This window comes from Meriones unguiculatus, chromosome 8 (assembly GCF_030254825.1).
Source record: "Meriones unguiculatus strain TT.TT164.6M chromosome 8, Bangor_MerUng_6.1, whole genome shotgun sequence".
Classification (NCBI taxonomy): domain Eukaryota; kingdom Metazoa; phylum Chordata; class Mammalia; order Rodentia; family Muridae; genus Meriones; species Meriones unguiculatus.
The window spans coordinates 19,298,826-19,322,878 of record NC_083356.1 but is presented as its reverse complement, the minus strand read 5'-3'; the positions used below and the strand labels follow the sequence as shown (position 1 = coordinate 19,322,878).

The 24,053-nt window shown below is 51.3% G+C and overlaps 3 protein-coding genes across 3 annotated transcripts; all 3 read left to right on the top strand.

Moving 5' to 3' along the window:
* The first annotated feature begins 856 nt into the window (after positions 1–856).
* LOC132646027 (cytochrome P450 2D3-like) lies at positions 857–7,103 on the top strand. The gene is made up of 9 exons (XM_060388977.1): positions 857–1,111; positions 3,893–4,064; positions 4,322–4,474; positions 4,555–4,715; positions 5,403–5,579; positions 5,718–5,859; positions 6,074–6,261; positions 6,611–6,752; positions 6,850–7,103. Exons 1-9 carry the CDS (start codon positions 923–925, stop codon positions 7,029–7,031), a joined length of 1,506 nt encoding a protein of 501 aa, XP_060244960.1. The 5' UTR covers positions 857–922; the 3' UTR covers positions 7,032–7,103.
* Positions 7,104–11,064: 3,961 nt separating this feature from the next.
* Positions 11,065–14,077, top strand: LOC110554122 (cytochrome P450 2D3-like). The gene is made up of 7 exons (XM_060388978.1): positions 11,065–11,459; positions 11,539–11,699; positions 12,369–12,545; positions 12,685–12,826; positions 13,044–13,231; positions 13,581–13,722; positions 13,824–14,077. The coding sequence occupies exons 2-7, from the start codon at positions 11,646–11,648 to the stop codon at positions 13,892–13,894; spliced, it is 774 nt and encodes a 257-aa protein (XP_060244961.1). The 5' UTR covers positions 11,065–11,459; positions 11,539–11,645; the 3' UTR covers positions 13,895–14,077.
* Positions 14,078–17,848: 3,771 nt separating this feature from the next.
* LOC110554095 (cytochrome P450 2D9-like) lies at positions 17,849–22,822 on the top strand. Its single transcript, XM_021646497.2, is given in 9 exon segments — positions 17,849–18,111; positions 18,716–18,887; positions 19,152–19,304; positions 19,384–19,544; positions 20,134–20,310; positions 20,475–20,616; positions 20,831–21,016; positions 22,325–22,471; positions 22,573–22,822. Coding segments are annotated over 9 exon segments (1,518 nt in total). The 5' UTR covers positions 17,849–17,922; the 3' UTR covers positions 22,764–22,822.
* The last annotated feature ends 1,231 nt before the right edge of the window (positions 22,823–24,053 follow it).

Below are 24,053 nucleotides of genomic sequence, written 5' to 3'. Positions count from 1 at the left end.
TCCCTATGATTCTCAGACCATTTCTCAGCTTTCTCAAACTAGAGCTGAAACATTCCCATTGTTTGCTTTCCTGATAACCAGAGTGACCTTCTCATTTTAAGGTCCCTGTTAACTGCCATAAGCTTGACACAGTGACAGTCATCTGGGAAGAGGGAGCCTTGATGGAGAAAATGCCCCCACCAGACTGGCCTGTGAGCAGGTCTGTAGTGCATCTTCTTGATGAGTGATGTGGGAGAGCCAGGTAGCACACGTCTTTAATCCCAGCACTTGGGGAGGCAGAGGCATGTGGATCTCTGTGAGTTCAAGGCCAGCCTGGTCTACAACGTGAGTCCAGGACAGCCAAGAATACACTACCCAGACCTGTAGTGAAGATGACACAGGTTCTACAGCCCTTCCTACCTCCACCGCCCCTCTGCCACCCACAGTTGCTGCACCTGCTTTCTCTAAGCTGTAGAAGACATCCTCCCACTGGTACACACACACACACACACACACACACACACACACACACACACACCCTCACACACACTCACACAGAAGCCATTGCCTGGTAGTGAAAGTCACACCTCATTTCCTGACAACATGTTCCGTGAAGGTGTAGGGAGGTCTGATCTCCCTCTGAGGCAATGTCCTCAAGCCACCAAAGCTTTGCATGGTGGCATGCCAGATGATTTTTCTGCACACTATGGTCTTGCATGGGGTCCACTAGACATCCCTCTACTGTGCTCAGCCAGAAGAACCATTATGCTCAGCCCTTGGGAGGGACTGAACATCTCTGGCCCCTCCCTGCCCCTGGCCAAACACCACACAGACATGTGGCTGGAGGTGGGGACAAAGGGCAAGCCTGGCACTCCTTCATAAAGCGGCTGTAGTGAGTGTGGTCCACTGTTCTCTAGGAAGCCTGGGGAGCAGTGGGGCAGCCATGGAGCTGCTGGGTGGGACTGGCCTGTGGCCTGTGGCCATCTTCACGGTCATCTTCATATTGCTGGTAGACCTGATGCATCGGCGCCAGCGCTGGACTGCGGGCTACCCACCAGGCCCTGTGCCATGGCCTGTCCTAGGTAACCTGCTGCAGGTGGACTTAGAGAACATGCCATACAGCTTGTACAAGGTGAGTGAGCGAGTTAGTGCTGGGAGGTGACAGAGGTTCCAGTGTCCATAGTAACACATTGTGGGTTGGGGCCACAGGTTACAGAGGGAGCTGGGCCCCCAAGAGAGACCACAGTTTCCTGGGGTTGGCACTGGGACTTTCTAGGGCAAAAGTTTTGGAGTGCAAAGTCCAGGAGGTGAGGCAGGTTTTGCTGTCAGTGTGCAGGCTGGTTGGACAGGACAGCAGGCATGGACGTCCCAAGTCTCCTCTGATCCTGTCAGAGATGAGGCCTTAGCGTGGTGGGAGCTGGCAGGCCTAGTGCAGCTTGTCTGTAAGGTCACCAAGAGGGGCTGTGGCTGCTTGAATGTCTTGGAGCTGTGTGCTGTCTGGCCTCACTGCTCATGTCAAGGAACCAGAGTTTCTTCCTGTGTGAAGATGCTAGGAGCCCCAGGACATTGTCTGGCTCTGGATAGGGGACAGCTGTGTGGTCACCTTCCCGGAGTCCTTTGCTGAACTTAGAAGAGGAGATGCCCCAGGGCCAAGGCATCAGGTCTCAGGCAGATGATGGAGCTCAGTGGAAGAGGGTATTTTCCCAGGAATTGTGAGGCCAGAGGTTCAATCACAAGTAACAATCACACATGTGCACACATGCAAACATGCATGTGCTCACACATAAACACATACATGTGCACATACACAAACATATGTGTGTGCTAGAGAACACACATACATACTCATACACAAACTATGCCAATGCTAGTGCAGTGTTCCTGGTTCTAGGACCTGTGGGGGACTCCCTAAGTGCTGTGTCCTGCTGTTTCATCTTTGAAACCGCTATGGTGACATGTTCATCCTGCAGATGGCCTGGAGGCCAATGGTTGTGGTCAATGGACTGAAGGCTTTGAGGGAAGTGTTGGTGACCTGTAGAGAGGACACTGCTTGGCATGTGCAGTGTAACCAGCAGTGCCAGGCCCACAAGTGCCATTTGAGGAAACCTTGAGTGTTATTTTTCTCTTTTCCTCATGGATACCCACCAAAACCATGGGCCCCTGCCCTACCTATGTCCATATAGAAGGTTGTTGGGGGAGAGCTTCAACCACCAAGAAAAAAAAATGGGTGAATAAAATACAGAGGCCACGTAGATACAAGTACCCGACCCATATTGTAGTATCCCTATGATTCTCAGACCATTTCTCAGCTTTCTGAAAACTAGAGCTGAAACATTCCCAAGTGGTGTGTCTTGCTTTCCTGATCACCTGAGTGATGCCAGATCTGTAATGAAGATGACACACGTCCTACAGCCGTTCCCCCGAACAGCCCCTCTGTCACCCACAGTTGCTGCACCCTCTTTGTCTCATCTCTAGAAGACATCCTCCCGCTGCTTCACACACACACACACACACACACACACACACACACACACACACACACACACACTCACACAGAAGCCATTGCCTGGTAGTGAAGGTCACACCTCATTTCCTGACATGTTCCATGATGGTCCAGGGAGGTCTGATCTCTCTCTGAGGCAGTGTCCTCAAGCCACCAAAGTTTTGCACGGTGGCATGCCAGATGGTTCTTCTGCACACCATGGTCACGCACGGGGTCCACTAGACATCCCTCCACTGTGCTCAGCCAGAAGAACCATTATGCTTAGCCCTTGGGAGGGACTGAACATCTCTGGCCCCTCCCTGTCCCTGGACAAACACCACACAGACATGTGGCTGGAGGCGGGGGCAAAGGGCAAGCCTGGCACTCCTTCATAATGTGGCTGTAGTGAGTGTGGTCCACTGTTCTCTAGGAAGCCTGGGGAGCAGTGGGGCAGCCATGGAGCTGCTGGGTGGGACTGGCCTGTGGCCTGTGGCCATCTTCACGGTCATCTTCATATTGCTGGTAGACCTGATGCATTGGCGCCAGCGCTGGACTGCGGGCTACCCACCAGGCCCTGTGCCATGGCCTGTCCTAGGTAACCTGCTGCAGGTGGACTTAGAGAACATGCCATACAGCGTGTACAAGATGAGTGAGCGAGTTAGTGCTGGGAGGTGACAGAGGTTCCAGTGTCCATAGTAACACATTGTGGGGGTGAGGCCACAGGTTACAGTTGGAGCTGGGCCCCCAAGAGAGACCACAGCTTCCTGGGGTTGGCACTGGGACTTTCTAGGGCAAAAGTTTTGGAGTGCAAAGTCCAGGAGGTGAGGCAGGTTTTGCTGTCAGTGTGCAGGCTGGTTGGACAGGACAGCAGGCATGGACGTCCCAAGTCTCCTCTGATCCTGTCAGAGATGAGGCCTTAGCGTGGTGGGAGCTGGCAGGCCTAGTGCAGCTTGTCTGTAAGGTCACCAAGAGGGGCTGTGGCTGCTTGAATGTCTTCGTGCTGTGTGCTGTCTGGCCTCATTGCCCAAGTCAAGGAACCAGAGTTTCTTCCTGTGTGAAGATGCTAGGAGCCCCAGGACATTTTCTGGCTCTGGAAAGGGGACAGCTGTGTGGTCACCTTCCAGGAGTCCTTTGCTGAACTTAGAAGAGGAGATGCCCCAGGGCCAAGGCATCAAGTCTCAGGCAGACGATGGAGCTCAGTGGAAGAGGGTATTTTTCCAGGAATCGTGAGGCCAGAGGTTCAATCACAAGTAACAATCACACATGTGCTCACACATAAACACATACATGTGCACATACACAAACATATGTGTGTGCTAGAGAACACACATACATACTCACACACAAACTATGCCAATGCTAGTGCAGTGTTCCTGGTTCTAGGACCTGCGGGGGACTCTACTTCATAAGTGCTGTGTCCTGCTCTTTCAGCTTCAAAACCGCTATGGTGAAGTGTTCAGCCTGCAGATGGCCTGGAGGCCAATGGTTGTGGTCAATGGACTGAAGGCCGTGAAGGAAGTGTTGGTGACCTGTGGAGAGGACACTGCTGACCGCCCTGAGCTGCCCATCTTTCAGCAAAATGGCTATGGACCCAAAGCTAAAGGCAAAAGGCTGTGTGGGGGCAGAGATGGGATCAGAGCCAGACATGGGGTACAGGGGACAGGCTCAGGGATACGCATTTAAGCAATTCACCAAAAAGCACCTGAGGTCCACCATGGAGACTACAGAGCTTACTGTGGATGTGTGATAGAGATGTATTTTGGGGGGAAGGAGAATGGTTATGAGTGAAATTCCTTCCTGGGAATGACAGCAGAGGACAGCATGGCCAGGTGTTTTGGTCACACACAAATGTGTCTGCAGGTGTGGTTTTTGCACCTTACGGGCCCGAGTGGCGAGAGCAGCGGAGATTCTCTGTGTCCACCCTGCGCAACTTCGGCCTGGGCAGGAAATCTCTGGAGCAGTGGGTGACTGAGGAGGCTGGCCACCTCTGTGACGCCTTCAGCGACCATGCTGGTGGGTGATGGCTGAGGGATGCAGACGGGCACAGGGAGACAGAAACAATGTCTTGACATGCTTTGCATCTCCACTCCCAGGGAGCCCTGTCAGTCCCTACAAGCTCCTGAACAAAGCTGTGTGCAACGTGATCGCATCCCTCATTTATGCCCATCGCTTTGACTATGGAGACCCTTACTTCATCAAGATGCTGAAAATAATGGAAGACAGTATGGAAGAGAGTAAGGGCTTGCTTCCTGAGGTAGGAGGCTCAGGGGAGCCTGCAGATCTACTGCTGTGCCATCCATCCTCCTGAAGCAGGGCATTTGAGAGCAGATCTTGTAGAAATGTCAGCCACTGGAATAGAAGCCTAGAGCCTGACAATCCTGTGAGCACAGGAGGGACAAGTGGACCAAGTTTAGGGTTTCTAAGAAGATGAGACCCGGGGCCGTCTGTGTATATGGTAGCTACAAAAGCCAGAGAGATTGCAGTTTAGAATAGCCCTTCTGCTCACCGTGGGTCTACAAGAGCCCGAAGGTGGGAACTGGACAGGAGGCAGGTGATGAGTGCAAAGAAACCGGGCCTGGGTCTATTGTGGAAGAGACTAAAAACTGAGATGGTTGAGATCAAAAATGAGCTGAAGTACCCAGGTGGTTGCCCAAGAGATGGTCAGAGGGTGAAGGACCTCGCCAAGCAGTCATGGCAGTAAGGCTTCCTGCAGGCCATAGTGTAAGGGCAGAGCTGACTCTGTATGTTTGTCCTGACCTCAATATCCTTGTGTGGTCACAGCATCCCCACATCATCATACATACACACACACTCACACACACAGAAATACACACACACACACACACACAGAACCGGGATGATGATGATTAGAAATCTTATTTAACACATTAATGTATACAGGAGCAGCAGGACTTCCTAATGCTTTCTGTGGCTGTCACAGGTTCTGAACACGTTCCCAGTTCTCCTGCGCATCCCAGGGCTGTTCGACAAGGTCTTCCCTGGGCAAAAGTCATTCATGAGCATGGTGGACAAGCTGATAACTGAACACAAGAGGACTTGGGACCCTGACCAGCCAGCTCGAGACCTGACTGACGCCTTCCTGGCTGAAATGGAAAAGGTGAGAGACTATGGGATATGGTGTCTAGTGTGCTATGAATAAACCAGTGACCCAGAAGCGTGTCCTTTTGGACACATTGAGAAAGGATTATTGGCCTTTCTCTCTCTGCCTTCAGTCCACTGTCTCTCTCCTGCCTAGGCCAATGGGAACCCTGAGAGCAGCTTCAATGACACAAATTTACGACTGGTTGTCGCTGACCTGTTTGGAGCTGGAATTGTGACCACATCAGTCACCCTGACCTGGGCCCTGCTGCTCATGATCCTGCACCCGGATGTGCAGCGTGAGCCTGCCTGGGCTGGGGGGGAAGAGGAAAGAGGGTAGAGGCACACTCCTCAAGCTACTGGGGACACTTGTGGCTCCCAGCACTGGCTTGACACAGACTCCTCAAGTGTGAAGCCATCTATCTCCCATGGTCTCAGGCCTTACCTTACTAATAGTAGAGGGACAAGGGGCATTCCCCTGGGATCCTTCACTGAGGGGTGCTGTCTCTCCAGGTCGAGTGCAACATGAGATCGATGAAGTCATAGGGCAGGTGCGGCATCCAGAGATGGCAGACCAGGCCCGCATGCCCTACACCAATGCTGTGGTCCATGAGGTGCAGCGCTTTGCAGACATTGCCCCAATGAATGCGCCACATCTGACCTCTCGTGACGTCGAAGTGCAGGGCTTCCGCATCCCCAAGGTAGCCAGGGCCCCTTCTGACCTCAAATGGTCACTGGAACAGGGGCAGGGAAGACCAAGACTGATATACACCCTGGATTTGCACATGGGGAGGGATCTGTCCTGCTTGGGAACACACTGCATCCATTGCCTGGGAGTCTCCAGGGAGGCAGGAAGTGCGGTGAGTTTAGACATAGTGCAATTCAGGAAAGCCTGCGACCTGGGACATGGTGCTAATCAGTAATGAAGGGGCACAGATACTGTGGGGAAGGGATCCAGTGTGTGCAGGAAGAAGATGGTGTGTGGAAATTGGGGCAAGGTTCTGGGCATCCCCACCCCAGTCCATGTTAACACCATGTGTCTCCTTTCAGGGGACGATGCTCATCCCCAACCTGTCCTCCGTGCTGAAGGACGAGACTGTGTGGGAAAAGCCCCTCCAGTTCTATCCTGAACACTTCCTGGATGCCCAGGGCCACTTTGTGAAGCATGAGGCCTTCATGCCATTCTCAGCAGGTGCCTGTGGGGTCCCTTTCTCCCTGTGTCTTCCCAGGGTGCTGTGGAGGATAGCGATCCACGACCCAGATTCACTGATCCCCTCTCCTACCCACAGGCCGTCGAGCATGCCTGGGGGAGCCCCTGGCCCGCATGGAGCTCTTCCTGTTCTTCACCTGCCTCCTGCAGCACTTTAGCTTCTTGGTTCCCGAGGGACAGCCTCGGCCCAGTGATTATGGCAATATGAAGGCTTTGCCAGTTACTCCAATGCCCTACCAACTCTGTGCAGTTGTGCGCTAGCATAGCCAGTAGCTCCCTCCTGCCCCCAGATTGGGCTGATTCATGCTCAATAAACAACTTCTTTAGCCTCAACTCAGACTCCTGATCCAATCCCCATCCTAGTCTCAGCAGTGTCCTAGGTCAACAGTCTACAATTAGTCTTGCCCCTCCCTCTGCCTCAGCCCAACCTATGAAGAACCTTAATGAGAAGAGTCTATTCAGCCAAGAACAGTTCTGTCAGCATAGCACATGGTAGGATGAGGCAGGAAGACAGCAATTCAAGGCCAGCATGGTCTTTATAGCCTAGACTACTTAATGAGACTTTTTTTTGTCTAAACAATGGAATGGGTGATAGTCTCAATGAGGTGATGAAGGGAAGGAGGAGGATATGAAAGGGAGGAAAGATGGAAGAGTAGAGATGAAGAGAGGTACTTGTGCCTATATTTAGTGATTGACCCTATATCAAAGGTAAAGACCCATCAATGACTACTGTGTTGTGTTGGAGGTTTATCAGGTGCTTGTATTGAAATGCTAAATACTAGTCCCCAAGATCTGTTTGCTACACAGAGGAGCATATTCTCACATGTACCAAGCAATGTTGTGTAAACCTTGCTCTCCACTATATAGTAAGTTGGTTAATAAAAATAACTAGAAGCCTGTGACTGGGCAGAAGAGAAGTATGCTTCTCAGACTTAGGGTATGATGGGGGATAAGGCAAGGTCTCACTCAAGCATAAGGGCACTCAAGTATTTGTCCTGGACTGTACAGGACAGAAATCCACACGCTGAGGTCACTCTACTGTCCTGGCCATACTCCTTGATATACAAGGCAAATTCAGGCATTTGTTGAACATCTTTTGGGTTTTATTTTTGTCAGACATCACTAATATTAACCAGCCTTACTATTTTTTGTGTGTGTGTGTTGGGAATTGATCCCAAAGCCTTTCACACACTCAGTGTTCACTCAGAACTTTCTGGTGCACCACAGTCCAGTGTGTATGTGTGTGTATTCATGTGTGTATTATATAGGCACATGTGTGTGATGTAGGGATGTGTGTGGTGTGTAGGCATGTATATGATATGAAGGCATGTGTGTGGTATGATGTAGGTTTGTTGAATGGCCAGCAGGTTGTACAGACTCCTCTGCATGAGCAGCTCTTCCGGGTTCCACATGTCCATCAGCCTTGTGTGGTCCAGCACACACCCCAGCATCTACCTCTTTAACACAACATGAAGTCACACTACCAAAGCCCCTGGAATGCTTTCCTGGGGGATCTCTCATCACTGCACTACCTGTGAAGTGTGTCCAACGTCTCAGCTTGTTCTCCTAACTAGCCTGAGGAATGTTGAAGCTCTGATCACCCGTGCACAGCTGCTCAGTGGCTGTGGACTGTTGGAATCATGGCCCTCCTTTCTCAGAAGGGACTCTTGGCTCTTCCAAGTCAATTTCTCTCTGGGATCTGACTGATATTGTGCTCTTGTACTTTGATTCTCTTTCCCTTTCATTTCTGTCTTTTGAGAATTTTTAAAATAGTTAAAATCAAAATGTTTACAAATTCTGCATTTCTTTCCATAACAATTAGCACCATCTCAAGCGTTGATTCTGTTGTTGTGATTCCATAGGTCACATCCCATCAGAACTAACCACAGTCTCACTGAGGTCTCAAACCATGAGAGCTGCAGTAACCATCCAGGGATGAAAGCTTCACCAACCCTAACCAACCTCCACCATCTTTTGCCCAATCTAAGCTTTCTCAAGGCAGCACTCAAGAGTGACTGTCATCCCAGTGAGTGAGTGACATCACTTCCCAAGCCCACTGTGTTAGCACTTCCCATCATGCAAGGGAAGAAGGAGGAACTAGCAATGGCTCTAAGACTCAGTGTTGATCTCACATCAATGACAAGGCAGAATGGAGCCAGCCAAGGGGAATGGCCCTCAGGACAGAGTCCAGGAGAGCTGTGCCCAGGTTCTGTTTGTCCCTTGCCGTGGTGTCCAGAGGAGAATGATAAGGTACCTGTTGACATGTGCACCCAGAATCCAAATCTGAGCCCCCTGCTGACCCCTGGTGGCCAGGACTCAGTTGTGGCTTCCTGTTGCAGACTTGGCATACCTGTGCACCTGCCTTGAACACAGGATCCAGTCCCCCAATAGTCACATGATCCTGACAGACACATGGTCACTTGTCTGAGAGGCCATGGACTGAGGATGGAGTAAGCAAACAGTGCCAGTATAAACGTTTATCAGAGCATCCAGGCCACCTCCCAAGAACTGGTGACAGACAAGTGACCCTTCACTGTCGAGACCACCTTGACCAGCAAGGAAGGCGCGGCTCACGAACTCTTCTCCAAGTAGTTTATTCAGGAAGTTCGAGCAATCTTCTTCCCCCAGGAGAGCCCTCCCCAGTAATAAAAACTCTGGGGCCAACCAATCCCAGGAAGCCACGTGGGAAGTGCAGATAGGTAGACAGCAGATCATCAGACACACCACAGCCAATAAGGAGTTGTTTATCACGAGAGCACTCGCCCTTGGGATGGTGGAAGGCAGAAACCGGTACCCTCATTAGGGCGCAGCACATGCAGCTCTCCACAGTTCCCCCTTTTTGTTTTTTTAACCAAACAGGCGAGAGTAGAGGTCTGATCTCCGGCAACCAACTCAGGACCTTGTAGGGACTCTGCATCAGTCCTCTCAGCCCAAACCTATCCCAACCCTTCCAGTACCAGTTTTTTCGGGGGCGGGAGGTAGAGTGGGAATTGACTGGGGAAGGGTGGTACAAACCCGCATGCTATCAGACATGCTCTCCATGAGATCACTATCAGCAGTCAGTGAACCTCACATGCAGCGCTCAGCTGTGCAGCCTTAAAATTTAACATGACGCTTTAAAATTTCATGGCGGCAAGCCATGCTTGAGGGCATTGTCCAGCTTCAATTGCTGTGAATGCTTGAATAATCATGGCCTTGTCTCTATTGTGTGTAATCCTCATCTGACACAAAACCCACAGGCCCACCAGGGAGGCCAGCCCCAGAAGGCATGCTACCGCCCCAATGCCCGCCCACTCCTTGAGATGATTGATTGCAGGGAGGATCCACGATGTCCATCCTGTAGCCAACGAAAGATCGAATCTAGGGGACTTCACATGGACTATAGCCAGTCTCAACTCCCGCATGGTAGTCTCAAATTCCCTGTAAGATATTTCGACAAAGCTTTTGATAGATTAGCTGCACTAGTAAAATTCTGATATTGTACAGAGGTAATGCAGAGACCTTGCATCTTCCATTCGCACCCCAACTGAGCCAATTGCCAGAGCGTGTCAACTTGCTCTTGGACAAGATCCAGGGCATGAGCGACATTAGCAGAGAGGTTACTTAACGCCTCTGCAGTCTATACCTTGCTAGCCATGGCCACCGCAGAGACAGTAGTGTCGACTGCAGCAATGGAAACAGCACAGCAGCAATAATGGCAGCCATAATGCCAAAATCTCGCTTCATACTAGAAGAAGACTCCACAGGAAGCAGAATAAAGCGAGGCATCCTAGTTACTATGGCCAAAGGAAAGCACACGGCATCCCAACATAAGGTATAAAAGTATTAGAGCTGCAAACTAGTACACTAAAATTTGTATTCAGAGGATGGAGCTCAGTGGAAGAGGGTATTTGCCAGGATAGGTGAGGACAGAGGTTCAATCCCAAGTAATACTCACACATGTGCTCACACATAAACACATACATGTGCACATACACAAACATATGTGTGTGCTAGAGAACACACATACATACTCACACACAAACTATGCCAATGCTAGTGCAGTGTTCCTGGTTCTAGGACCTGCGGGGGACTCTACTTCATAAGTGCTGTGTCCTGCTCTTTCAGCTTCAAAACCGCTATGGTGAAGTGTTCAGCCTGCAGATGGCCTGGAGGCCAATGGTTGTGGTCAATGGACTGAAGGCCGTGAAGGAAGTGTTGGTGACCTGTGGAGAGGACACTGCTGACCGCCCTGAGCTGCCCATCTTTCAGCAAAATGGCTATGGACCCAAAGCTAAAGGCAAAAGGCTCTGTGGGGGGAGAGATGGGATCAGAGCCAGATGTTGGGTACAGGGGACAGGCTGATGGACACACAGTTAAGCAATTCACCAAAAAGCCCCTGAGGTCTACCCTAGAGCCTACAGAGCATTGTGTGGATGTGTGATAGACATGTGTTTGGAGGGGAAGGAACATGGTTATGAGTGACATTCCTTCCAGTGAATGACAGCAGAGGACAGCATGTCCAGGTGATTTGGTCACACACAGATGTGTCTGCAGGTTTGGTTTTTGCACCTTACGGGTCCGAGTGGCGAGAGCAGCGGAGATTCTCTGTGTCCACCCTGCGCAACTTTGGCCTGGGCAGGAAATCTCTGGAGCAATGGGTGACAGAAGAGGCTGGCCACCTCTGTGAGGCCTTCAGCGACCATGCAGGTGGGTGATGCCTGAGGGAGGCAGACGGGCACAGGGAGACAGAAACAATGTCTTGACATGCTTGCATCTCCACTCCCAGGGAGCCCTGTAAGTCCCTACAAGCTCCTGAACAAAGCTGTGTGCAACGTGATCGCATCTCTCATTTATGCCCATCGCTTTGACTATGGTGACCCTTACTTCATCAAGATGCTAAAAATAATGGAAGACAGTATTGGCGAGAATACAGGCTTGCTTCCTGAGGTAGGAGGCTCAGGGGAGCCTGCAGTTCTGCTGCTGTGCCATCCATCTTCCCGTAGCAGGGCATTTGAGAGCAGATATGACATGTCAGCCACTGGAATAGAAGCCTAGAGCCTGACAATCCTGTGACCACAGGAGGGTCAAGTGGACCAAGGTCATGGTTTCTAAGAAGATGAGACCCGGGGCCGTCTGTGTATATGGTAGCTACAAAAGCCAGAGAGATTGCAGTTTAGAATAGCCCTTCTGCTCACCACGGGTCTACAAGAGCCCCAAGGTGGGAACTAGACAGAGGCAGGTGATGAGTGCAAACAAACAAGAGACCCAGGGCCTGGGTCTATTGTGGAAGAGACTGAAAACTGAGATGGTTGAGATCAACAATGAGCTGAAGTACCCAGGTGGTTGCCAAAGAGATGGTCAGAGGGTGAAGGACCTCGCTGAGCAGGCATGGCACTTGAGTTCCCGCAGGCCATGAAGTTCCAGCAGGCCCTGCTGACTCTGTATGTTTGTCCTGACCTCACCATCCTTGTGAGTCCACAGCATCCCCACATCATACACACACACACACAAACACACACACACTGAACCGGGATGATAATGATTAGAAATCTTACTTAACACATTAATGTATACGGGAGGAGCAGGACTTCCTAATGATTTCTGTGGCTGTCACAGCTTCTGAACACGTTCCCAGTTCTCCTGCGCATCCCAGGGCTGTTCGACAAGGTTTTCCCTGGGCAAAAGTCATTCATGAGCATGGTGGACAAGCTGATAACTGAGCACAAGAGGACTTGGGACCCTGACCAGCCAGCTCGAGACCTGACTGACTCCTTCCTGGCTGAGATGAAAAAGGTGAGAGACTATGGGATATGGTGTCTAGTGCACTGTAAATAACCCAGTGACCCCAAGTGTGTCCTTTTGGACACATTGTGAAGGGATTATTTGCTTTTCCCTATCTGCCCTGAGTCCACTGTCTCTCTCTCTGGCCCAGGCCAATGGGAACCCTGAGAGCAGCTTCAATGACGCAAATCTACGACTGGTTGCTGCTGACCTGTTTGGAGCTGGAATTGTGACCACATCAGTCACCCTGACCTGGGCCCTGCTGCTCATGATCCTGTACCCGGATGTGCAGCGTGAGCCTGCCTGGGCTGGGGGGGAAGAAGACAGAGGATAGAGACACACTCTTCAAGCTTACTGGGGACTCTTGTGGCTCCCAGCACTGGCTTGACCCAGACTCCTCAAGTGTGAAGCCATCTTTCTCCCATGGACCCAGGCCTTCCCTTTCGAATAGTACAGGTTACAAGGGGCATTCCCCTGGGGCTCCTTCACTGAGGGGTGCTGTCCATCCAGGCCGAGTCCAGCAGGAGATCGATGAAGTCATAGGGCAGGCGCGGCGTCCAGAGATGGCAGACCAGGCCCGCATGCCCTACACCAATGCTGTGGTCCATGAGGTGCAGCGCTTTGCGGACATCGCACCAATGAATGTGGCACACCAGACCTCTCGTGACATCCAAGTGAAGGGCTTCTGCATCCCTAAGGTAGACAGGGGTCCTTCTGACCTCACATGGTCAATGGCAACACAGGCAGGAAAGACCAAGACTGACATACATCATGGATTTGCAAATGGGGATAGAACTGTCCTGGGTGGGAACACAATGTAGCTATTGCCTGGGAATCTCTATGGAAGCAGGAAGCGCGGTGAGTTTAGACATAGAGCAGTTCAGGAAACTCTGCACACTGGGACATGGTGCTAATCAGTAGTGAAGGGGCACAGATACTGTGGGGAAGGGGTCCAGTGTGTGTAGAAGAAGATGGCGTGTGGAATTTGGGGCAAGGTTCTGGGCATCCCCACCCCAGTCCATGTTCACTCCATGTGTCTCCTTTCAGGGGACGATGCTCATCCCCAACCTGTCCTCCGTGCTGAAGGACGAGACTGTCTGGGAGAAGCCCCTCCAGTTCCATCCTGAGCACTTCCTGGATGCCCAGGGCCAGTTTGTGAAGCATGAGGCCTTCATGCCATTCTCAGCAGGTGCCTGTGGGGTGCCTGGCTCCCTGTGTCTACCCAGGGTGCTGTGGAGGATAGAGATCCAATCAAGACCCAAACTGACTGATCCCCTTTTTCACCCACAGGCCGCCGAGCATGCCTGGGGGAGCCCCTGGCCCGCATGGAGCTCTTCCTGTTCTTCACCTGCCTCCTGTAGCGCTTTAGCTTTTCGGTGCCTGAGGGACAACCCCGGCCCAGTGATTATGGCAATATGAAGGCTTTGCCAGTTACTCCAAAGCCCTACCAACTCTGTGTAGTTGTGTGCTAGCAGGCCCAGTAGATCCCTTCTGCCCCCAGCTTGGGCTGATTCATGTTCAATAAACAAGTTCTGTAGCCTCAACTCAGACTCCTGATCCAATCCCCATCCTAGTCTCAGTTGTGTCCTAGGTCAACAGTCTACAATCAGTCTTGCCCCTCCTTCTGCCTCAGCCCAACCTATGAAGAATCTTAATGAGAAGAGTCTATTGAGCCAAGAATAGTTCTGTCAGCATAGCACATGGAAGGATGAGGCAGGAAGACAGCAATTCAAGGCCAGTATGGTCTTTGTAGCCTGGATTACTTAATGAGACTTTTTTTCTCTAAACTATGGGATGGATGACAGTCTCAAGGGGGTGATGAAGGGAAGGAGGAGGGGATGAAAGGGAGGAAAGATGGAAGAGTAGAGATGAGGTAAGAAGAGAGGTAGTTGTGCCAATGTTTAGTGATTGACCCTATGTCAAAGGTAAAGACCTATGAATGACTACTGTGTTATGTTGGAGGTTTGTCTGGTGCCTTGTATTGAAATGCTAAATACTAGCTCCCAAGATCTGCTTACTACACAGAGGAGCACATTCTCACATATACAAACAATGTTGGGTAAACCTTTCTCCCTACTATATAGTTGGTTGGTTAATAAAAATAACTAGAAGCCTGTAACTGGGCAAAAGAGAAGTATGCTTCTCAGGCTTAGGGTATGATGGGGAACAAGGCAAGGTCTCCCTCAAGCATAATGGGACTCAGGTACTTGTCCTGGAATGTGCACACAGAAATCCACAGCTGAGGTCACTCTATTGCCCTGGCCATACTCCTGACTATACAAGGCAAATTCAGGCATTTGTCTGAACATATTTTGGGCTTTTATTTTTGTCAGACATCACTAATATTAACCAGCCTTACTTTTTTGTGTGTGTGTTGGGAATTGATCCCAAGGCCTTTCACACACTCAGTGTTCACTCAGAACTTTCTGGTGCACCACACTCCAGTGTGTGTGTGTATGTGTGTTCATTTGTCTATTATATAGGCACATGTGTGTGTGATGTAGGCATGTGTATGGTGTGTAGGCATGTATATGATATGTAGGCGTGTGTGTGGTATGCTGTAGGTTTGTGTGCATGTGCAGCAGTTTGTACAGACTCCTCTGCAGGAGCAGCTCTTGTGGGTTCCACATGTCCATCAGCCTCGTGTGGTCCAGCACACACCCCAGCATGAACCACTTCAACACAACAGGAAGTCACACTACCAAAGCCCCTGGAACACTTTCCTGGGGGGGTTTCTTCTCACTGCACCACCTGTCAAGTGTGTCTAACATCTCAGCTTGTTCTTCTAACTAGCCTGAGGAGTGTTGAAGCTCAGATCACCCGTGCACAGTGGCTGTGGACTGTTGGGATCATGGCCCTTCTTTCTCAGAAGGGACTCTTGGCTCTTCCAAGTCAATTTCTCTCTGGTACCTGACTGACATTCTGCTGTTGTACTTTGATTCACTTTCCCTTTCATTTCTGTCTTTTGACAGTTTTCAAAATAGTTAAAATCAAAATGTTTACAAATTCTGCATTTCTTTCCATAACAATTAGCACCATCTCAAACGTTGGTTCTGTGGTTTGTGATTCCATAGGTCACATCCCATCAGAACTAGCCACAGTCTCACTGTGGCCTCACACCATGAGAGCCACAGTAACCTTCCGGGGATGAAAGCTGCAACAACCCTAACCAACCTCCACCATCTTTTGTCCAAAATGAACTTTCCCAAGGAAGCACTCAAGAGTGACTGTCATCCCAGTGAGCAAGTGACATCACTTCCCAAGCCAACTTTGTTAGCACTTCCCATCATGCCTAGGGAAGAAGACCTACCAATGGTTCTAAGACTAAGGGTTGATCTCACATCAATGACAAGGCAGAATGGAGCCAGCAAAGGGGAATGGCCCACAGGACAGAGTCCAGGAGAGCTGTGCCCAGGTTGTGGTTGTCCCTTGCAGGGGAGTCCAGAGGACAGTGATAAGGTACCTGTTGACATGTGCACACAGAATTGCAAATCTGAGCCCCCTGCTGACCCCTGGGGTCCAGGACTCAGTTCCAGCTTCCTGTTGCAGACATGGCACACCCGTGCATCTGCCTTGAACACAGGACCCCAGTCCCCCGGAGTCACATGATCCTGACAGACACATGATTCACATGGCTGAGAGGCCATGGACTGAGGGTGGAGGAAGCAAACAGTGCCAGTATGAACGTTTATCAGAGCATCCAGGCCACCTCCCAAGAGCTGGTGACAGACCAGAGACCCTTCACAACACAGAGTGTGTGACATCCCTCACCTGTCTGTGTACTTACCTCACAGGGGTTCACTACCTGAAGCAGGAAAATCGGGCCTGGGTCAGTTTACCCCACCCAGGGGCCAGTCCTCAGTGAGCACCACTGGGTGCCTTTCATAATGTCATGTTGGACACATGGACAGGTGGAGACCTGAAAAGAGGCAGAATGTGTTGTCTCATTCTGACACCAGGTTTACCCAGTCACCTGCAGTTACCCTGGGAGGGTCCTGGAGCAAACCAGCAGGAAGCCAGCAGCCTGAGATTAGCAGGGACCTGAGCACAGTCGACTCCTCCTCCCAGTCCTGACTCTCATGCAGGCCTCCTTTTAAGAAAGTTGGGGCTAGAGAAAGAGCCTTCCTGTGTCCCAACCAAGGGAGCCATTCTATGTAACTGAGTTGGGCAGGGCAAGAGCCCTGGACAGGAACAGAGAGCATACTTGGGTCTTCAGGCCAGCAACAAGCATGTAGCCACCCACAGGCTCTGGTGACATAGAGGTCAACTAAGGAGGAGGTGGCATGGGCAGTGGAGAGGAGAGCAGTGTCCAGTCCTTGCTGTGGTCTCAGGTCATCTACTCCAACTCACCTCCTGCCTCCTTTGCCACACTAACTGATGCAGCAGAGAGCACCTGTCTCCATTCCACTGGGACTTCTGAGCCTCTGGTCTTCAGAGGTCTGGATCTCCAGTGAGGACAGGGTCATAGCCTTTGCTGACCCTAGTGTGTGACAAGTTGGCATGTGCAGTGTGACCAGCAGTGCCAGGCCCACAAGTGCCATTTAAGGAAAGCTTGAGTGTTATTTTTCTCTTTTCCTCATGGATACCCACCCTAACCATGGGCCCCTGCCCTACCTATGTCCATATAGAAGGCTGTTGGGGGAGAGCTTCAACCACCAAGAAAAAAATGGGTGAATAAAAGACAGAGGCCACGTAGATACAAGTACCCGACCCATATTGTAGTCTCCCTATGATTCGCAGACCATTTCTCAGCTTTCTCAAACTAGAGCTGAAAGATTCCCAAGTGGTGTGTCTTGCTTTCCTGATCACCTGAGTGACCCTAGATGTGTACTGAAGATGACACAGGTTCTACAGCCTTTCCCCCAGCACCCCTCCTTCACCCACAGTTGCTGCACCCGCTTTCTCTCAGCTGTAGAAGACATCCTCCCGCTGCTTCACACACACATACACACACACACACACACACACACACACACACATACCCACACACACTCACACACACTCACACAGAAGCCATTGCCTGGTAGTGAGGTCACACCTCATTTCCTGACATGTTCCATGAAGGTCCAGGGAGGTCTGATCTCCCTTGAGGCAATGTCCTCAAGCCACCAAGCTTTGCATGGTGACATGCCAGATGATTCTTCTGCACACCATGGTCACCCACTGAGTCCACTAGACATCCCTCTACTGTGCTCAGCCAGAAGAACCATTATGCTCAGCCCTTGGGAGGGACTGAACATCTCTGGCCCCTCCCTGCCCCTGGCCAAACATCATATAGACATGTGGCTGTAGGCGGGGACAAAGGGCAAGCCTGGCATTACTTTATAAGGGGGCTGTAGTGAGTGTGGTCCACTGTTCTCTAGGAAGCCTGGGGAGCAGTGGGGCAGCCATGGAGCTGCTGGGCGGGACTGGCCTGTGGCCTGTGGCCATCTTCACGGTCATCTTCATATTGCTGGTAGACCTGATGCATCGGCGCCAGCACTGGACTGCGGGCTACCCACCAGGCCCTGTGCCATGGCCTGTCCTAGGTAACCTGCTGCAGGTGGACTTAGAGAACATGCCATACAGCTTGTACAAGGTGAGTGAGCAGTTAGTGCTGGGAGGTGACAGAAGTTCCAGTGTCCATAGTAACATATTGTGGGGGTGAGGCCACAGGTTACAGTGGGAGCTGGGCCCCCACGAGAGACCACAGCTTTCTGGGGGTGGTCCCTGGTACTTTCTAGGGCAAAAGTTTTTTTAGGGGGCAAAGTCCCGGCTGGATTTGCCCTCAGGGTTCAGGACTGGTTAAACAGAGAGCAGCCATAAAGGTCCCAAGTCCCTTAGCATCCTGTCTGTCAAACATGATATCTTGGGCTGGAGAGATGGCTCAGCTTTTAAGAACACTGACTGATCTTCCAAAGGACCCCTGTTCAGTTCCCAGCTCCTGCATGGCAGCTCACAAATGTGGCAATATTCACAGTCATCTTCATATGACTGGCGGATCTGATGAACCACTGAAATACTGTTTTCCCAGGATATTTGAAGAACAAGGGTCAAAGTAATACTAACACAGGCACACACATACACAGGAACCCTGTGCCCACACTCACAGTATGCCAGGGCTTGTACAATGAACCAGGTTCTAGAATTGGTGTCTGTGTGTGGGGCCTCTGCTTCCTTAACGCTCTGTCCCTCTGCTACAGCTCCAAAACCGCTATGGTGACGTGTTCAGCCTGCAGATGGCCTGGAAGCCTGTGGTTGTGATCAATGGACTGAAGGCTGTGCGGGAAGTGCTGGTGACCTGTGGAAAGGACACTGCTGAGTGCCCTCCAGTGCCCATCTTTGAGTACCTGGGTTTGAGGCCCAAATACCTAGGTAAACTGCTGTGTGGAGGCTTTGGAGATATGGTGATGTGCAAAGGAGGCACAGGGCATGCATGCGGGTGCAAGCGTGGCCAAGCAATTCAACAAGAAGCGACTGAGATCCAGGGTGGAGACTACCCAGGAGGCATGTGCTGGATTGTAGTTTCAAGGTTTTGAGATGCTCATGGTTAGGACTGAACCCAGAGGAGAAGGGAAATGACGGGAGCAGAGGACAGCACAGGTAGGTGTCTTTGGTCACACACAGGTGTGTCTGCAGGTGTGGTTTTTGCACCTTACGGGCCCGAGTGGCGAGAGCAGCGGCGATTCTGTGTGTCCACCCTGCACAACTTCGGCCTGGGCAGGAAATCTCAGGAGCAGTGGGTGACAGAGGAGGCTGGCCACCTCTGTGACGCCTTCAGCCACCAGGCTGGTGGGTGATGGCTGAGGGATGCAGACGGGCACAGGGAGACAGAAACAGTGTCTTGACATGCTTGCATCTCCACTCCCAGGGAGCCCCTTCAATTCAAAAACCCTTCTGAACAAAGCTGTGTGCAACATGATCACATCTCTCATTTTTGCCCACTGCTTCGAGTATGGAGACCCTTTTCTCATCAGGATGCTGAAATTATTGGAGGAATGTCTGACAGAGGTCTCTGGCTTCATTCTTGAGGTAGGAGGCCCAGGGCAGCCCGCAGAGCCACTTCTGTGTGGCCCATCCTCCCAGAGGAAGCTGTGTACCAAGGCCAGGGGAGAAGCCTTCTGGGAGTCAACTGCAGGAGGATAGGCCTGTTGACAAACCTGTGACAACAGGAGGGGAGAAGTGGACCCAGCTCAGGGTTTCTAGAGAGCGAGAGGACCTGTGCCCTCTGTTGACACGGAAGCCACATATGGCTGTGGTTTCCAGGGTAAAATATTTCTTTTGTTCACCTGGGGCTGCAAGAGCCTCAAGGCTGTGACTAGGAGGAGGCAGGTGATGGCCCAGGTCCATTGTGAGGGAGGCTGACGGATAAGACTGGTCTACATGGACACTGAGCATAGCTAGCCCCGAGGGCCAGCCAAATGCAGAACGGGTAAGAAGCTTTCTAAGCAGCCCAGAGACCTGAGTTTGAGGCCTGGGACCCCTGCAGGGTAGAGACAATTGATCCTGTCACTTGCTCACACACACCTTGGTACATGAGCCCCGTCCACAATAGTGATTAATTAATAATTAATTAATTTTACAAAGAGGAAGCCCTGAGACTCCCTCTGTGCTGTCACAGGCTCTAAATGCGTTCCCGATGCTCCTGCGTGTCCCAGGGCTGGCTGACAAGGCCTTACAAGGTCAGAAGACCTTCATGGCCATGGTGGATAAACTGTTGACTGAAAACAGAATCACCTGGGACCCTGCCCAGCCACCCCGGGACCTGACTGATGCCTTCCTGGCTGAGGTGGAGAAAGTGAGGGATGGAGCCAGAGGCTGTGAGCTGAGGTCCTGTGAGCTGTGAGGCCACATGGGTGAGGTCCTATGTTAGTGACTCAGCACCTGGGCTGCCTGGGGACAGTGGGAGGATATTGTGGGACCTCCTCTCCCCACTGAGCCCATCCTTTCTGCCTGGCCCAGGCCAAGGGGAATCCTGAGAGCAGCTTCAATGATGAGAACCTGCGCATGGTGGTCATTGACCTGTTCATGGCGGGGATGGTGACCATGTCAACCACACTGTCCTGGGCCCTGTTGCTCATGATCCTGCACCTGGATGTGCATCGTGAGCCTGGATGGGGCTGAGAATAAAGAAGGAGGGTAGAGACACACTCCTCAAGCTTACCGGGGACACTTGTGGCTCCCAGCACTGGCTTGACCCAGACTCCTCAAGGGTGAAGCCATCTTTCTCCCATGGACCTAGCCCTTACCTTACGTATAGTAGAGGGACAAGGGGCATTCCCCTGGGGCTCCTTCCCTGAGGGGTGCTGTCCATCCAGGCCGCGTCCAGCAGGAAATCGATGAAGTCATCGGGCAGGCGCGGTGTCCAGAGATGGCAGACCAGGCCCGCATGCCCTACACCAATGCTGTGGTCCATGAGGTGCAGCGCTTTGCGGACATCGTCCCATTGAATTTGCCACGCCTGGCCTCTCGTGACATTGAAGTGCAGGGCTTCCGCATCCCCAAGATAGACAGGGGCCCTCCTACTAATACATCATGAAGGCTAATAAGCAAGGACAGAACCAAAAAACAAACAAACAAACAAAAAAAAACAAACCAAGACCACTGCAGCCTAGATTTCCAGCATGCTGATAGGACCAACCTGGCTGTCTACACTGCAGCTATAGAGAGTCCTCAGGAAAGAGAAATGCCACGGACTGGCCCAGTCGGGCTCCCGGCGTCTGTGGGAGAACAAGGCTTTGGACAGGAAGACACGGTTTCGGTGAAGAATTGACAGACAGAGACACCTTGATGGTTTTGGCTCTGCTGCAATTTTACTGAAGTCAAGCTAGTATTTTTATAGTGATCTCACAAGGAAGCACCTTAAAATTGGCATGCTTTCCAGAACATTCAGACTTTTACCAAGGATACAAAGTTTATGTTTTAACATAGGGCAGTGCCCACAAGAAATCTCTGCCTAGAAACTTTCTGATCAACACAAACAAGAAACAAAAACCTCAAACTGTGGTTTCATTAGCACTGACTAGTGAAGAGGAAAGTCAGGAGCTGTAATAGTCCTCAGAGCCAAGTCGAATACCTGCCAAAGTCTCAACACACCTTTGTCAACCATCCTCCCTTATGTCCTGCTAAAGCTTTATGACCTTCCCTAGGAACAAGACGCTGAAGGGAGGGGTAAACTCGTGCCAGCTGTACTTCTCATGTTATTTTTTCTTAAGAAGGAACCTATTAATTTTTTACTATTCTTAATGCCTATTAATACAAAATCTAATTCATTCCTTTTTTTAAACTTATTTTTTTACATATTATTTTTATTAAAGCTTTTGATAATCTATTAATAATAAATTTTTTTTATAAAATTAGTTGTGCTGTTTTAGGAGTCACAGAGAAAGATAAAAAAACTCATTAATCCAGCCCCAGAGCCACAACTGAAAAAGCGTAGAAATCTCAGAACACGTCTCTTTTCCAAGTGGGATGAGTCTGCCAAGGACCTTTCAGGGAGCGAATTTCCGAAGAAAGCGTATCCCCCGCCCTGTAGCACATGCTACTATGGCAACACTGGCGTAGATAGAGCAGAGAAATGTCAAATGAAAATGACCCAAGGAGAAGGTAGGAAACATTACACACAAGGGTATGTGTTGATTTGGGCACCCTCGGGAGATCTGTTACAGGGCTTTCCACTGTGCTGAGAGGCTCCGGGGTTGAGGGTGAGTGAAAGGAGCCAGTGTGTGAGGTGGAGACTTCGAATGTGATCATGGTGGCCAGGGTCTCCACATCTCTGCCCCAGTCCATGTCCACACCGTGTGTCTCCTGCCAGGGGACCACCCTCATCCCCAACCTGTCCTCCGTGCTGAAGGACGAGACTACTGTGTGGGAGAAGCCCCTCCAGTTCCATCCTGAACACTTCCTGGATGCCCAGGGCCACTTTGTGAAGCATGAGGCCTTCATGCCATTCTCAGCAGGTGCCTGTGGGGTGCCTGGCTCCCTGTGTCTTCCCAGGGTGCCGTGGAGGGTGGAGCGTGAATGAGGTCCCAGGCTGACTGAGCCCCTCTCCCACCCACAGGCCGCTGAGTATGCCTGGGGGAGCCCCTGGCCCGCATGGAGCTCTTCCTGTTCTTCACCTGCCTCCTGCAGCGCTTTAGCTTCTCAGTGCCCGAGGGACAGCCCCGGCCCAGTGACCATGGCACCTCTGCTCTTCCAGTTGCCCCCTCTCCCTATCAGCTCTGTGCTGTAATGCGCCATCAGGGACACTAATCTTAGTCCTGCTCTGCAGCACACGCTGAGCTATGCACAATGAACCAGTCTCGTGGCTGCTGCTGTTTCCTCAATCCCTGTCTGTGCTGGGTCCTCACACAACTGTCTCCAACCAATCTCTACCGCCTGCCCCATTCGTACCCGACCCTCCCAAGGGACAACCTAAATGCTGGGAGAAAAGAGTGTGCTGAGCCTGGAGCATTGGCACGGGGCTGCCGTTTCAGAATGTGGAAGCTTAAAAAGGGGGACCATGGGTGTGAAGTTATCCTGGGATAGACAGCAGGACCTATGTCAGCCTGGACTATACAAGCAAGGAGACTCTGCCTGGTAAAACTAAAGCAGCGCTAAAGGTTGAGGAGAAGGAAAAGAATGTACAAGGGAGGGAAAGAAAGGCAGGGAGAGAGGGAAGGAGGGAGGAGGAGGGAGAAAATGAACACTGAGGTTCAGGTGGCAGCTGACCCTGCACCACGGATAGTTCCATCAGTGGTGACTGGGTGGTTGTTGGGAAACCTGCTGCTGAGGCCTGAGTCCAATATGACTGGCAAGCCCTGAACTAGGTGCAACATGGAGGACTCTCTTTGTCAGCAGGGCTTCTCCTCTCTGCCCAGGGATCCCAGATCCCCAGACCCTTTACCTGAGGAATGTCACATAGTCCTTAGAAAATGTACAGGTCTCCCTTTCTCTTGATAAGAAACGGCCCAGCAAGCACCTGTGATTCCTGGAATGCCTCTCCATGTACACAGGGCATTTCAGAACCTTAGCTCTCCAGCCAATGATCTCCACCTGCCCTGGATATCCCTACCTTCTCCCCAGTATTCTATGTAACCCTTCTCCACCTTGAATAAAGTTGATCCTGGATGAATCATTTCTGTCCATACTCTCAGGGCTTCTGAACTCCCCATCCATCACACCTGCCTTCTTTGCCCTCTTGAACCAATATCAGCAGATGATTCCTGAAGGCAGGGAGGGTCACAGGTGGTGACAACGCTGGCACCTCCAGAGGTCAGGACTCTGTGGGTCTCAGGGACAGAGTAAAGGCTTCTACTAAGAATCACCGCTACTCCTGTCCGGGGACACAGGCAGAGGGGTCCCCAAGACCTGAGACACCATGAGTGCCTGGGAAGGCTCCCAGAGCTGGGAAGGCTGCTGTCCTCACAGTGGTGACTGCAGAGAAATGACAGAGAAGAAAAGCTGCAGCAGCTAAAGTGACAGCAGAGCTCAGGGAGGCTGGCACACTCCCAGCTGTCTGCCAGATGTGTCAGAAGGCAGGACGAAGTGTGACTCAGGTTG